Consider the following 14,041-nt stretch of genomic DNA (forward strand, 5'->3'; position numbering starts at 1 on the left):
GTGGACAGTGTGGACACTGTACGCCAGTATACTGTGCACTTAGGAACAGCCAAAGCTTCCCCACATTGAAACATACTGGACTTAGTTTTGGTGCAATAGGAGAGAAGTGCAAAGAAAAATCAAACCACGTTTAAGGAGCGACAACCAATGAGAACCCCTGATTTCTCAACCTTCGAGCTGACAGAGTAGCTTTAGAGAGGAGTCCAGGAGGCATGGGGCATATTGAAGACTTTCATTAGTGATTGCACAGAGCAGAGGCTCCCACAGCACAGGTGAGGGACCAAAAGCCAACTGGGATTGAAGTGGGCAACGGACAGAAATCTCCCATCCTCTCTGTGTGTCTGTGGGACTGACCCACGCGTGAGCAAGAGGAAGCCTTGGCAGTTTGCTGCTAGCCTTGGAGGCTTTAGAAGTTCAGTGGAGGGCTGGAGAGATGGCTCAGAGGTTAAGAGCATTGACTGCTCTTCCAGAGGTCCTGAGTTCAATTCCCAGCACCCACGTGGTGGCTCACAACCATCTGTAATGAGATCTGGCACCCTCTTCTGTATATATAATAAATAAATTAATTTAAAAAAAAAGAAGTTCAGTGGAGCAAGGAGCCATCTAAACTACCTGTCTAGATGAACAAGAAGAGTGGCCGATGTTGCCCCTTGTCATGGGTTTCCTGGGACAAAGAAGGTGAACAATGAACTAACTTCTGGACTTTTAGGGTTCAGACACACCACGAGAAAAGAACTTGGTTCCGAATAGTGGGTGGCAGCTAGAAAGTCTGCCACCTCCGGGAGCTGTTGGGTCTGGCAACCACCTAGCCCCACAGAGCCATCATTTGTCACTGCTTCCAGGGGACTGACTTGAAGGAGAGCTTAGCTTGGGTTGTATGGAGTGCAGAGCAGTTCTATATTGTGCTGAAATCACAAATGTAAATCTCTTTCTGCAATCATGATACTTAAAAGGGTTCCAAGTGACTTTTTTTGCTGGGGGAGGGGGATATCATTGATTTCCTCTTGGCTTACTCATTGAGAGCAGAATCAAGATGGTTGGATATAGAATCAGGTGACTCATAAATAATACAGACGTGGGGCTGGAGAGCACTGGCTGCTCTTCCAGAGGACCCGGGTTCAATTCCCAGCCCCCACATGGCAGCTCACAACTGTCTGTAACTCCAGTTCCAAGGAATCTGGCACCTTCACACCAATGCACATAAAATAAATTTAAATAAATTATTATTTTTTTAAAAAAGAAATAATACAGAAGCTGGGAGGTTTGAGCCTGAGCCTTAGCTCTATAAAGACCTCTCTGGGGTTCAATTTTGCTTCTAAAAATGAGTGGGGGTTACCTACCACCTGAGACCTGAGGAGTGACAAAATATTATCCTGCCAAGCCAGCCACAACTGGTCCCTGCTAACTCCTAACCATGTCCACAGTCAAGGTGCTCAGCTACGCTCTAGGTCCTTGAGGCCATAATCAAGCTAGCAGTTTCTGCAACATTAATCTTCATTTTCAACTGAATTCTCGGTCTTTAATGGGCTATTACACACGTTAATGTTCCAAGGAGGTGGAGGTAAGTGGCAGGAGAAGACCATAGAAGCGTGTTTGTTATCTTGAGAGTGGCACTTTGCATTATTTTATCGATTATTTTAGCACTAATCAGCTGCCATCACACTATTGTTCAGAAGACACTGGCGTTTGGAGCAGCTGCCTGGCCACAGATTTCAGGGCCAAGACCAAGTTGATTCAAGATACTAAGTCTTTTTCATTACAGATCCTAGTTTCTACACATCAGGCCACATTGCTGACCCCAAACTGAACGCACCAGGAATTGTTAGTGTTTAGTATGCTGTAGTTCAGAAGTGTTGAGAACTCACTGCAGGAAATGCTGGTCAAGGAAGGCATATTCTTTGCAAGGCTTCATTCTTTACCTCCACGTTCCAAGAGCTAATTGTAAAGGAGGAGCCTTTAAGTAAATTTCTGTAATTTCATCACTTGGGAACTGTCTATTTAATTCTATGATAGATTGCAGCTCACACGGAATGCATTCTTTGCATCCGGGCTTCCTGCTCCTTTCTCTGTCTTGAAAGCTGCAGTGAAGTGCCTTCGAGTCTCTGCTTCCCTTGTCTGACTTCCTCCTGTGCTGTCCTCAGGACCCAAGACTGTCTGTGACAAGATCACACCTAGAAAGTCCCTTTGTAGCCTTGAGTGGTGGTAAATACTTGTAATCCTGGCACTTGTGAGGCTGAGGCAGAGGGATTGGCCAAGGGTTTAAGGTCAGCCTAGGCTGAATAACAAAAAGAGGAAGGAAGGGAGGGAAGGAAAGTAAGAAAGGGAAGGAGGGAGGGAAGAAGTGAGGGAAAGAGACAGAGGAAGAAAAGAAGGAAGGAAGGAAGGAAGGAAGGAAGGAAGGAAGGAAGGAAGGAAGGAAGCTCATTTTCCATGTGAAGGTACCATTCAAGGACTCCAGGAATTAAGGCATAGATAACTTTGGGGTAGAGCTCAATGGCAGAGTACTTACCTATACACAATACCCTGAACTAGGGGACAAAAGACATGTATGCTTGGGCACATAGTCAGTCTACAATTGGTCAACTATTGATAAACAAAGATTATGGGAGGCCAATGTTTTGGACTGAACTCTTGTAAAACAAAAGTGACCACTAGTTGGGGGGCCACCAGACCCCAAACAGATGAGACCAACATGCAGTTGATCCTGCCGAATGTAATATAACCAAACTGCAGCTTGAAAGAGGCAGTAATTCCTCCCCAAAGACCAAGCCATTCCCCCTCAAAACAGGAGATCCTAGTCTACCCATGCCAATAGGAAGCCCTCCTCTGCCATGATCTTGAAAAAACATGCTGTAGGGGCTGAAGAGATAGCTCAGCAGTTAAGAGCATACACTGCTCTCCAGGAGGATCTGCACTTGAATACCATCACCTGAATCAGGCGGTTTCTAACTGCCTGTAACTCCAGCTTCAGAGGACTCTCTCTGGCAACTGTGTGTGTCTACATTCACATACACACACACACACACACACACACACACACACACACACACACAGAGCACACTCACATAATTTTAAAGCTTAAAAAAGTCGTAATATGTTGGTGGCACACCTTTGATCCAAGCATTTAGGAGGCAGAGGCAGGCAGATCTCTGTGAGTTGGAAGGTAGCCTGGTCTATAGAGAGAGTTCCAGGACAGCCAGGACTGTTACACAAAGAAATCATGGCTTGGAAAAAAACAAAACAAAGCCAAGAGTCTTAATGTGATGTAAAGCAATGCTGCTCACCAATTGTTTATTCCTGTTTCCTCACTCCTGTCCTACAAACCCACCCTCCTGCGCTACCCGGTGAGAATCCTCTTTATTAAGGTGAATGGGGACTGCATAATTTTCTCTTTTGACATGGCATTGACCACTTTTTCATGGACTAACAGACCAACCTTGCATCATTTCTATTCCATGTCTAAGTCCTTTGCCTGTTCTTAAGTTGTTATTATTGAAGTTTAAAAAAAATACAGCCGAAGGAGAAGGGGGTAAGTAAGGAGGTAAGTAACAAAGCAGACTGCCTGCAAATCCAGGGAAACAATGGATACAAAAGCGGCTTGGAAGAGTGCGCCCTCTCCTGGAGGGGTGAAGAAGCCCCATCCTTGAAGCCTGGTACTGTGGCACCTGGTAACACCAGACGCTATCAGAAGTCCACTGACCTTCCAATTCACAAGCTCCCCTTCCGGCCTCTGGTAGGGGAAATTGCTCAAGACTTCAAAACAGATCTGTGCTTCCAGAGTGCAGCTACTGGTGCTTTGCAGGAGGCAAGTGAGGCCTCTCTGATTGGACTTTTTGAAGATACTAACCTGTGTGCTGTCCATGCCAAACGTGTAACAATTATGCCAAAAGATTTCCAGCTAGCAAGCCGCACATGCAGAGAACGTGCTTAAGAGTGCATGTGAGGGGGAATAGTTCATTTTCAACAACAACAACAATAATTTTCCCTCTTCTTCCTGTTATCAGTAGTTCTGAATGTTACATATTTTTTCCCATGGGGTCAAACGTACCTAGGTATATGTACCTAAGTATATGACTGTGACTGGGAAAATAAGGAACAGAAATCATGTATTGGCAGTTTTTCCATTTTTGTTTGGGTGTGAAAATTTAATATAAATGCAAGATGCAAAGCATTAATGCAAGCAAAATGTTTCAGAGAACACATTTCAACAGTTCAACTTTATAACAATTATAAACAAACCTGTTAAAATTTTCTCAACTATGCTAGTATTTGGATTTTTAAAAAAATAAGTAAATTTCTTATTGATGGCAACCAAGTGGTGTTTTATAGCAGTTTTATCATACAGTAGATCCCATCCTTTCACTACACTTTTCTATCTGAGTTGTCCTCCGTGTAAGTATGATTTTAACGTTGTGCTGTTCCTGTGTGTTTGCTAATACAATGCATTGAACTGTAGAGAAATACATCTTGAGAGGCGTCTTTGGTCGGGTAGCTGATTGACGGGTTTTCTGCAGTAGGACTCTGCCTAGTTCCATCGTCAACTTCTGCAGAGCAACTTCAAAATTTTGACAAAGTACAATTCATCAATTTTTCTTTTATAAATTTTGTTCTTAGTATCATTTCTCAGAAGTCTTTTCTTAATCTTGGGACTAGAATGCTGGTATAACTTGTTTTGTGGAGGAAAGGTAGCTTAAACTTAGACCTGCTAACATGTGGACCACAAAGGGATACAGGCCTGTAGATTCATTGACAAGGGTCTTCTCATGTACATGTAGCATGCCTTTTCTAGAAAAAACAATTTATCAAACACATCTGATTAATTTTTAGTGCACTGATATATTGATGTGATCAATAAAATGTTGCATTTATTTAGTTACTACATAGATAGCTTACAGGTTGGAAAGGGGGGCATTCTAACCATTTTAATATTCCTCACCCCAGATTATAGTCTGATTCTTTGCACATGATAGGTACTTCTAAAAGTCTCGTAGTTTTATATCTTGAATTCAGATCCATAACACATTTTGAGTCCACTTTTGTGTAGAGTGTGCACTTAGGATCCCAGTTCAACATGTTGTTTACAGCTACTCAAGCATGGGGACGCCTAGATGTCTAAATGGTGCCTCACGATTTGGTGAAAAGATTAATTTTCCATAAAATGTATTTTGTACCTTTGTAACTTGACATCAAAGGCCCTCACGAGCTGCTGCCTTTGTGAAAGATCAAATGCAATGCTTGTGAGTTCATCTCTGGATTTTACTGTCTGTTCCACTGTCATGTGCCTGTCTCTTGGCCAGTTCCATGATCAAGACAACTAGAAAAAAACTTTCAAAAGTGCAGTTTTGAGAAGCAGTGGACTCTACTATATTGTTCTATGCCATGAGGAGATTTTCATTTTAAGTGAACAGTTTCAAAACCTCTCTGCTTTTCAACATAAATTAAGCTCAACTTTATTTAAAGACCACTATGACTAGACTCAAATGGGTCTATCAACGTGAAGAATTAGAAAAGCTCTTCCAGGCCTAAAGAGGTGGCTCAGTGGGTAAAGTGCTTGCCCCACAAGCAGGAGGACCTGAGTTCAAATCCCCAGACCCCACATAGTCAGATGCAGTAGTACAGGTTTGTAATTCCAGTCTTCCAAAGGGAGATGAGAGATGGAGTTAAGGCCAGCCAGCCTGACATATGTGGCCGTGGACTTCAAAGAGACTGTGTTCCAGACAAGATGGAAGACAGGAACCAACATCCCAGGCTGTCCTTTGATGTGAGTGCCATGCCACATGTTTGTCTGTACATCCACAGGGACACACACACACACACACACACACACACACACATACACACACACACGATTCCCTCCCCCACATACATTCACAGACAGTTTTCCCAGATGTTCTACCATACATTTTACCCACTGAGCCATCATCTTCCAAGCCCCAAGAAACTTAAAAAATATTTATTTACTTATGTATTTTATGCACATAAGTGCTCTATTTGCATGTATGCCTACATGCCAAACAAGGGCATCATATTCCATTACAGATGGCCGTGAGACACCATGTGGGTGCTGGGACTTGAACTCAGGTCCTCTGGAAGAGCAGCCAGTGCTCTTAACCACTGAGCCATCTCACCAGCCCCTAAGAAACTTTTCTTAATCCAAGTTAGAATTAGGAATACTTTTTGGCAAGGAGAACCAATAAAATCATTACATGGGTGGACTTTTAACAGTCTACTTTGGGAAGTATCAGTGTGTGTTATAACTTTGCAGGACATGAGCTTGGGGTCCTGAATTGTGACATCAAAGACCCTCATGAGCTGCTGCCTCTGTGTGGACCTCAGCCTCTGCCTGCAGTAGGAGAGGTCAGCTGCATGGCCTTTAAAGACCTTTCAACCTTGACATTCATCTCCTCAATTTCTAACTGCCTGCACAGTAGAAACCAGAGCACAAGCCTGTGCTAAATTCCTGGATAAACATCATTGCTCTCAACCTCTACATTCTGTGAAATATGTCCTTCTATTTGCTTCTCTAATCTACAAATACTGAAGTGAAATATGTCATTAAGATCCCTGTTAACAGCCCTCGGGAGACAGAGGCAGGTGGGTCTCTGTGATTTCGAGGCCAGCCTGGTCTACAGAGTGAGTTCCTGGACAACCAGGGCTACACACAGAAACCCTGTCTCAAGGAAAAAAAAAGAAAAAGAAAAAGAAAACAGGAAGGAAGGAAGGAAGGAAGGAAGGATAATAACAAAACAAAACATCTTTGTTAAAGAAACATTTTAAATGACTAAAATAAACAACTTCTACCATGTGATATTTAATGCTCACATTAAAGATCTTAAAGTCTAATCAATTGCTTAAAATCTTAAAAAAATTTTTAAGATGTAAAACTTGATGTGGATCTTATTTATAACTAACACAATTGCTTTTCTTTTTTGTTAATTTTAAATAATGTTCCTCAAATTGCAAGGCTAAACATATAAATACTTGCCAATATCTAGATACATGTTACACGAGTGTTCTTAGACAAAAAGATTTTTCCGTTTTTCGAGACAGGGTCTCACTATATAGACCCAACTGGTCTTGAGCTCACAGAGATCCACCTGGCTCTGCCTCCCGAGGGCCGAGATTAAAGGCATGCATGACTATGCTTGACCCAGACCAAAAGATTTTTTTTTTTTTTCTGAGACAGGTTTCTCTGTATAGTTTTAGTGCCTATCCTGGATCTCACTCTGTAGGTCAGGCTGGCTTTGAACTCACAGAGATCCGCCTGGCTCTGTCTTCCGAGTGTTGGGATTAAAGGTGTGTGCCACCGCTGCCCGGCCCAAAAGATTTTTAAAACAGAGGAAGAGAAATATTCAAAGGTATCATGCCAATTCCTCAACTCTAATTTCATTGTTCTCTGACCCAAATTGGCTAGAACTGAGTTCTGGGCCACAGCTGTACACATAGCTATGAAAACATATGGAAAAATACTTTAAGTAAGCAGTTTATTTGAAAGACTAAAGGTAAATGTAATCACAGTAAGAATAGGTATTTATAAAAATACTTTGCCGCCGGGCGGTGGTGGCGCACGCCTTTAATCCCAGCACTCGGGAGGCAGAGGCAGGCGGATCTTTGTGAGTTCGAGGCCAGCCTGGTCTACAGAGCGAGATCCAGGAAAGGCGCAAAGCTACACAGAGAAACCCTGTCTTGAAAAACCAAAAAAAAAAACAAAAAAAACAAAAAAACTTTGCCCTCAAGGATGATAAAAATGACAGAACATCCTAGATACAGCTCATCCCAGGAAACTAACCGCAGCTTCTCCTAAGTGTCTTATCAGAACAACACAACACAAAGGCGCTTCTAATATGCAAATGGGATGAAACACTGCTTCTCCACTGACATACCACACGGAACATCAAGACAGCTGCGGTGACGCTCTTCTGATTCTCCGTATCCTAGCAACCGTCTACCCGCAGAAAGAGCTACCTTCTGAATGAAACGTGCCGTCCCGTAGAGCTTGTGCGGAGATGGGAGACAGACAGGCTGTTCAGAGTACAGGAAGGTGGTGGTGCTCTTCTGTGAAAGTCCCTTTCTAGTCTATCCCTGGGGCTTTTCGAATAAATCATTGGTTATCATGAATCTCCTCCACAGGAGCAAGCAGGGTCTGCAATGCCTGCACATTCGCACAATTCCAGGACACGGAGCATCCTAGGAAATATTTGGGAAATCCAAACACTGACAGACATGAGCATGCTTGGCCTTTCTGATGCTTAGGAGAATCAGAAAGTCAGGGTCAGAAGTGAAAACGGACCTGCAAATTCAAAGTTGCACCTTGGACGGGTCAGGAGGTGGTAGGACGGAAGTGCCTAGCCTGTGTCGGGCTAAGAGAAAGCAGTCGCTCCACAGTCCCTAACTCCCGCACTGAGAGGAAAGCTCTGAAAGACAATGCTAAGGGGCTACCTACCAAAGGAGACACGTTTGCATGAGCCATCCCATAATTGCCCTGGGAAGCTGGTAGCGCGGACGCAGAAGAGAATGCATTTTCAGAGAGCATGAGGCCTGTCAGGGAATGGAAAGGTCCCTTTTGTTTCCTTTTTAAAAAAATTTCCTTTTTCCATACCTGGCAAAAATGGCACTCATCTGCATAGGCCTGACTCAGAGTCATTTTTTTTGCCCTGGTGCCCAGCAAATGGAGGTTCTGGAAACACATGGTGTGTGAAAAACTACCTCAGTCCCAAATGTAATCTACTAAAGAAATCTGCATTCTTAGTGCATCTAATATCCAGGTAATACTCTGTCACACGAGTAGTACACACATTCAGAATGATAGTGTGAGCCTGTGGGCAAGGGGGAACAGACCACAAAAATGGTTCATCCAAAGGACTTCACCAAGGTTTCCATAACTGTGGTTACTACTCTTACTCCTGTTTCTAGTGTTAGAAACTACAGCACAAGAAACTACCAGCCGGGCAGTGGTGGTGGTGCACGCCTTTAATCCTAGCACTTGGGAGACAGAGCCAGACGGATCTCTGTGAGTTCGAGGCCAGCCTGGTCTACAGAGCAAGATCCAGGACAGGCACCAAAACTACACAGAGAAACCCTGTCTCAAAAAACCAAAACAAACCAAACCAAAACAAACCAAACCAAACTACCATTGCATTCTCTGGCTCTAGAATTGTTCAGGTTGGTAGTAATAACTAAAGCTAAAGAAAACACTAGACTGTTTCACGAAACTGGAAAATTTCTTGCAAACCTTTAGGAATTCCCATGGGTGACTCTGAGACACTGCCAGGAGTGAATGTGGCCACATTAACACAGTGCCGACACCAATCCCAGGAAGCAGGAACAAGCAGCTTCATTTTACAGTGAAGAAAATGACACATGCCTTTCACATGCGCCAGGGCTCAGATCCCAGCAAGGCGGGTTGTCTGTCTCCAGAGTTGATATTTACAAACAGAGTGTATGCAAAACAGCATCCTGCGGCTTCCCTGTGGTCAGATGTTAAAAGAAACTCTTCTAAAACTGGCTGGAAAGAAACAAGATTTGGACCTTTGCACATGACTGTGAAGTCAACCAAACTTCAGCCTGGTCTGAAATCAGTGACCTCACTGTCCACTGCTAACAGCAGACTACCCAGTGAACTACCTCGATGCCATGCCCAGATCCCTCCCTCAGTCAGTTCTCCGAGGCCAGGCTTCTTCCGTGACTGTCATTTACCAAGAACAAATAACACAGGTTTAGACGCCAGGCCGGAAGAGTTCCCTGTCCAACTGATATTTGTCCTCCAGGGCAAAGAGATTTAAAAGTTCAGACACTACTTGCTGACAGTCGTTCTTTGCTCTGTCTTCATCTGCTCTCGCTTAAATAAAAGCCAAGAAAACGTTTGACTTCGATCCTGGTGAATGGAAAAGAAACCAAATTCTGTCTAGTGGCCTCTTGGTTTCACGGGAATGGCATTCATGTGAACAGCAACCTCAAGACATTTTACCTGGATCTTGTTAGGCCACAAAGCATTCTTCTGGCTAGGTCAGATTGGCCATGGAGGTGAACAGTCTCAATGCCAAAGGCAAGAAGTACAAGTAAAATTTAAGTGGTGAAAAAAATAGACGATGTCACCATTATCTATTTACAGAGGAGAAAGAAATGCTACCCTCTGGAATGTGCGGGTGACGGGGTGTGACCTAGTTAGTTTTCAACTAACCTACGATTCAGAGTGAAGCAGAAGATTTAAAACAACCATCTGCAAGTGATGGGGGGTTGGGGGGTGGGGAGGGGCAGAGAAGAAAAGGATCACACTCTACGAAGCCTGTTCCATGCCCCTGAATTGTTCAATATAGGCCAGTGCGTGGAATGACCTGACCAAAGAACGTCAGTCATGGCAGGAGCCCAAGAGGACATTTATCGGGCCAGCGGTTGGGTCAGGGATATTTCATGTTACCTCTTGCCATCTCAACAACGATCCTGAGAAACAGGTGTCATTTCCCAGGGATATTGGAAAATAACCCAACTATTAAAAAGGCAATGCAAACTTGAAATCCAGTTTGTCTGCTTCTAAAATCTATTTCTTCCACACTGTGAAACAGTCTCCCGACATCATTATTCCTGTCTGAGCTCCCTGTCAGTCTGGTGCAGACTATCTCAGAGAAGCACCCTGGAGCCACCAGCAGGAGTGGGTAGGTGCACAAGGCATAGGAATCCCACACTGTTCCAGAGGACCTAGGGCCATGCATATGATTGCTTCTTCAATTCCTTCCTCATTTTAAGTTCCGCTCATGGGTTCATCTCTTCTGGATACTAGCTGCATGATTGCCTCCTACTATTAACCCTCCCTAACTGTGCAGGTAGAGGGACCTGACTCTGGTCACTTTCCAAATACCCCAGTGACATTCCTGTCCACACAACACAACTGTGGCCAAAAGTTTTCTCTTCTGTCTCCAGTAGCTAAGAGAAACACTTGTTTCATTAAGCAAGAATTTACTGAGTATATGCAAAGTGGCAGTGTCCTAGGTCCTGGGGATGCAGAGGTAATTAGCAATCACTCCCTCCTTCAAAACCCCAGAGATCTGCTCTGCAATTGCAATGAATGCTTCCTGGTAACCTTTGGGCCCTGTGAGCAGGGACACCTGATTTCCTTGTGTGTGATTTCTCTGAGCTATCCAGTTTGGAGGTCAGCAAAGGAGCAGCAGCCAAGCTCTGCAAATTTGGGTCAGTTCTGTTCTCTCTTATTCCCACGATTCTCGGCTATCTATCTTCCAGAGGTTTCTCTTCAGAAAACATGATATGTTTTCTTCACTCCACTTTTTTTTTTTTTTAAGCCAGACCCTATCTTAAAAGGGCAAGATGATAATAATAACTAAGTCAAACGTGGCAGCACACACCTGCAATCCCAGCGCTTGGGAAGCATAGTGAGTTCCCAGCCAGTCTGATCTACAGAGAGAGACACTGTCTCAAAAACACAAATGAGGAAAGAAAAATGACAAGAACGGGTTTCCAGGACAGTGTGGACCCTTGGATAAACGGAAGCAGCTTCCTCGCCTATGCAGCAGGTTAGGGACTCACTCTCAGAGTAAAGAATAAACAGTGAGAAAATGTTTTCAACTGGAGTGTCAGGTTGCCGAAATGTGCGGTGAGAAAAAGCCCTGACTCCTTGGGAGAAAGCCCTGTTTACAGGAGAGGAGTAACTCCCTGTCACTAACTCCCTGTCACTTCTCACAGTCTGCAAAGTCACAGTGCACCTGTTACTAAGAACCCAGGAGCTGTGTCAGAGCTTCGCAGTCCAGCAGGGTGGAGGGTGGGAGCCTGAACTTGAGACTTTTTTTTTTTTTTTTTTTTTTTAACAAAACCAAAAACTTTGACTTGACTTACAGCATTTTCTGCCACGAAGTTACCAGAAAGAAGGCTTTTCAAAACCAACAAGACCAACTGCCCCCATATGTTTCCCCAATTTCCAATACTAGCTGATCAGCCGGGCGTTACCATCTCCCCAGGATAAAGACTGAGGTTTCCATGAAAAGAAATACCCAGCTGGCTTTAAATGACGCATAATCACTCATGCACAAAACAGTGGAGAACCGTGACATTTTATAATTGCATCATCATCCTCTACGAGGACACACACACACACACACACACTCTTCAGAATACACAACTAAAGCAAACTTACACACCCCAAGACAGCCGAGGGGGAAAAAGCGCAGGTGTACAGGGTAGGCTGAGCAGATGCCTGGCGGCATTGCCCCCGAGGGGCTGCGTTCCTGTTCTTGGATTACTCACCTACACAAGTGGAAGCCGGGCTTCTCTTGGGGAGACCTGGTTGACAGTTCCCGTGCTGCTGCGCGGTGACGCTGACAACACTAATCTTTAAAATTACAGGCAGGAAGGTGAGCGGCAACAGCATGGTCTCGGTGGTTCTAAGGTCAACAGACAGTGACTTAAGTTGCTAGAGCGTAGAGCAGGCGGAGTCAGTGCGTCCGACCCCCAGAGCTTCCAGCCAGGTCGGCCTTCGGCCCCGGGGCATCTTTTATTTAGCTGTTTTAATGCTTGCTGCCTTCCAGCTCCTTCTCCACCTCTGAGAGCCACTGAGTGCAGCCTGAAATGCTCCAGGAGAGAGTTCTTTATCTCACTTTTTTTTTTTTTTTTTTTGGACAGCAATAAGAAATACCTGACACCCTTACGGCAAATTTCACAGAGCCCAAGAGCTCTGGAGGCCTGCGGGTAACTGATTTCTCGCTGTGACCGGCACAGCCAGGCAAAGGCTCAGAGAGATCTGAGAAAGAAAAAGAATAGACGGAAAGTTCCAAGCCCCACCGGGATGAGAGATGAGTCTAAGAAGAAATGTGCAGATAGGATTCCTTCCGGAAAGGCGCTTCTCTTTTGGGAACCCAGAGAGACTCCCCTCTCCCTTTTAAATCTCCTCTGGCCCCACCCCTCGCCTTCAGAGTCACTTGAGTAAGCCAACGAGAGCCTCTTTGCAAACACCAATGCCGGCAATTCCACCAAGCGGGACGGGATGGTAGGGCAGGGTGCCAGAGAGGAGATACTGCCACTCACTAAAAATATTCAGGGCAGGCGAGGGGAAAGAGCAATTAGGGGTGCGGAGAGGCTAACGGTTCGAGGGACCTGCTGAGTGCCGCCTATGTCTGAGAATCTTGAAGAGCGGAGACAAAATTTAAAACGCGTTTTAAATCAAAGGCGAAGAGCCCCGCTGACAATTCAGATTTATCATAATGGATCACTGGCGTGAGCAATGCCAGAACAGCTCACCTTCAGCTCATTATTTGGAAGAAGTGTCAACGGCGGCCACATTCCTGGAGCTTAATCTTATTTCTCCTGCGTATTTTATAGTGGAATTTCTAAGATTGTTCTTTCCGTATCAGAGGGAAATCCCTGCAGCCAAGTCAAGAGGTGATACAATGTGCACAGACACTTTTTCTTTCAGCAGGAGGGTAATAAAGCATCACCAGGAGCCAGAAGTGCCGGGTGGGGGTGGGGGAAGGAATGGCTTGTTATGATTGAGCTGTGTTAGATAAAGAAAATATAAGGGCATCTTGTAAAAGCTGGGGACCCTGGAAGCCCAGCAGAGCCAGGTGCACCTCCTTCTCGGGTAACTCAGGCTGTCTTTCCACCTCTGAGTGATAGAAAGCAGTAGTTTGGTCTCCACTGGCTGTCCCCTCCTGCACTCTCTACTTGAACCAAACTCCTTCAGGAGTATTCTCAGGACCCCCAAAACACCCAGCTCTGGCCAGCCATTTACTTTAGACTTGATGAACAATGGGGATTTCGGTCAGTTGACTTTATCCTGGAGATGGACTTTCCTTTAAGTTGTCCCGAGGTAGGTTCCAAATTCTAGTTAAAACATAGCTTAACACAATTATCTCAAAAGCAACAGACACATTGGTGTATACCTGTCACAGAGAGCAGAACAACCCAAGCCCTTTGCCCATGCTTAATTGGACTCTATTCTCAAAGACAAAAGGTTAAATCATGTTTCTCCAATCCCAGCCGCCCTATGCCAGGGAGCTCTGACCCTGTATAAGGAGAAACAGACCCTGAAGGGGCAAAA

At 44.6% G+C, this 14,041-nt stretch overlaps 1 protein-coding gene across 1 annotated transcript in view; it reads right to left on the reverse strand.

Annotated features, from left to right (window-relative positions):
- Egf (epidermal growth factor) overlaps nucleotides 1-12,842 on the reverse strand; it is a 79,296-nt gene extending 66,454 nt beyond the window's left edge. The window contains exon 1 of the mRNA XM_059266223.1: nucleotides 12,253-12,842. Within this exon, the coding sequence (XP_059122206.1) occupies nucleotides 12,253-12,376 (124 nt within the window). The 5' untranslated portion in view covers nucleotides 12,377-12,842. The remainder of the gene's footprint in view (nucleotides 1-12,252) is intronic.
- Nucleotides 12,843-14,041: the final 1,199 nt, after the last annotated feature.

This window comes from Peromyscus eremicus, chromosome 6 (genome assembly GCF_949786415.1).
Source record: "Peromyscus eremicus chromosome 6, PerEre_H2_v1, whole genome shotgun sequence".
Classification (NCBI taxonomy): domain Eukaryota; kingdom Metazoa; phylum Chordata; class Mammalia; order Rodentia; family Cricetidae; genus Peromyscus; species Peromyscus eremicus.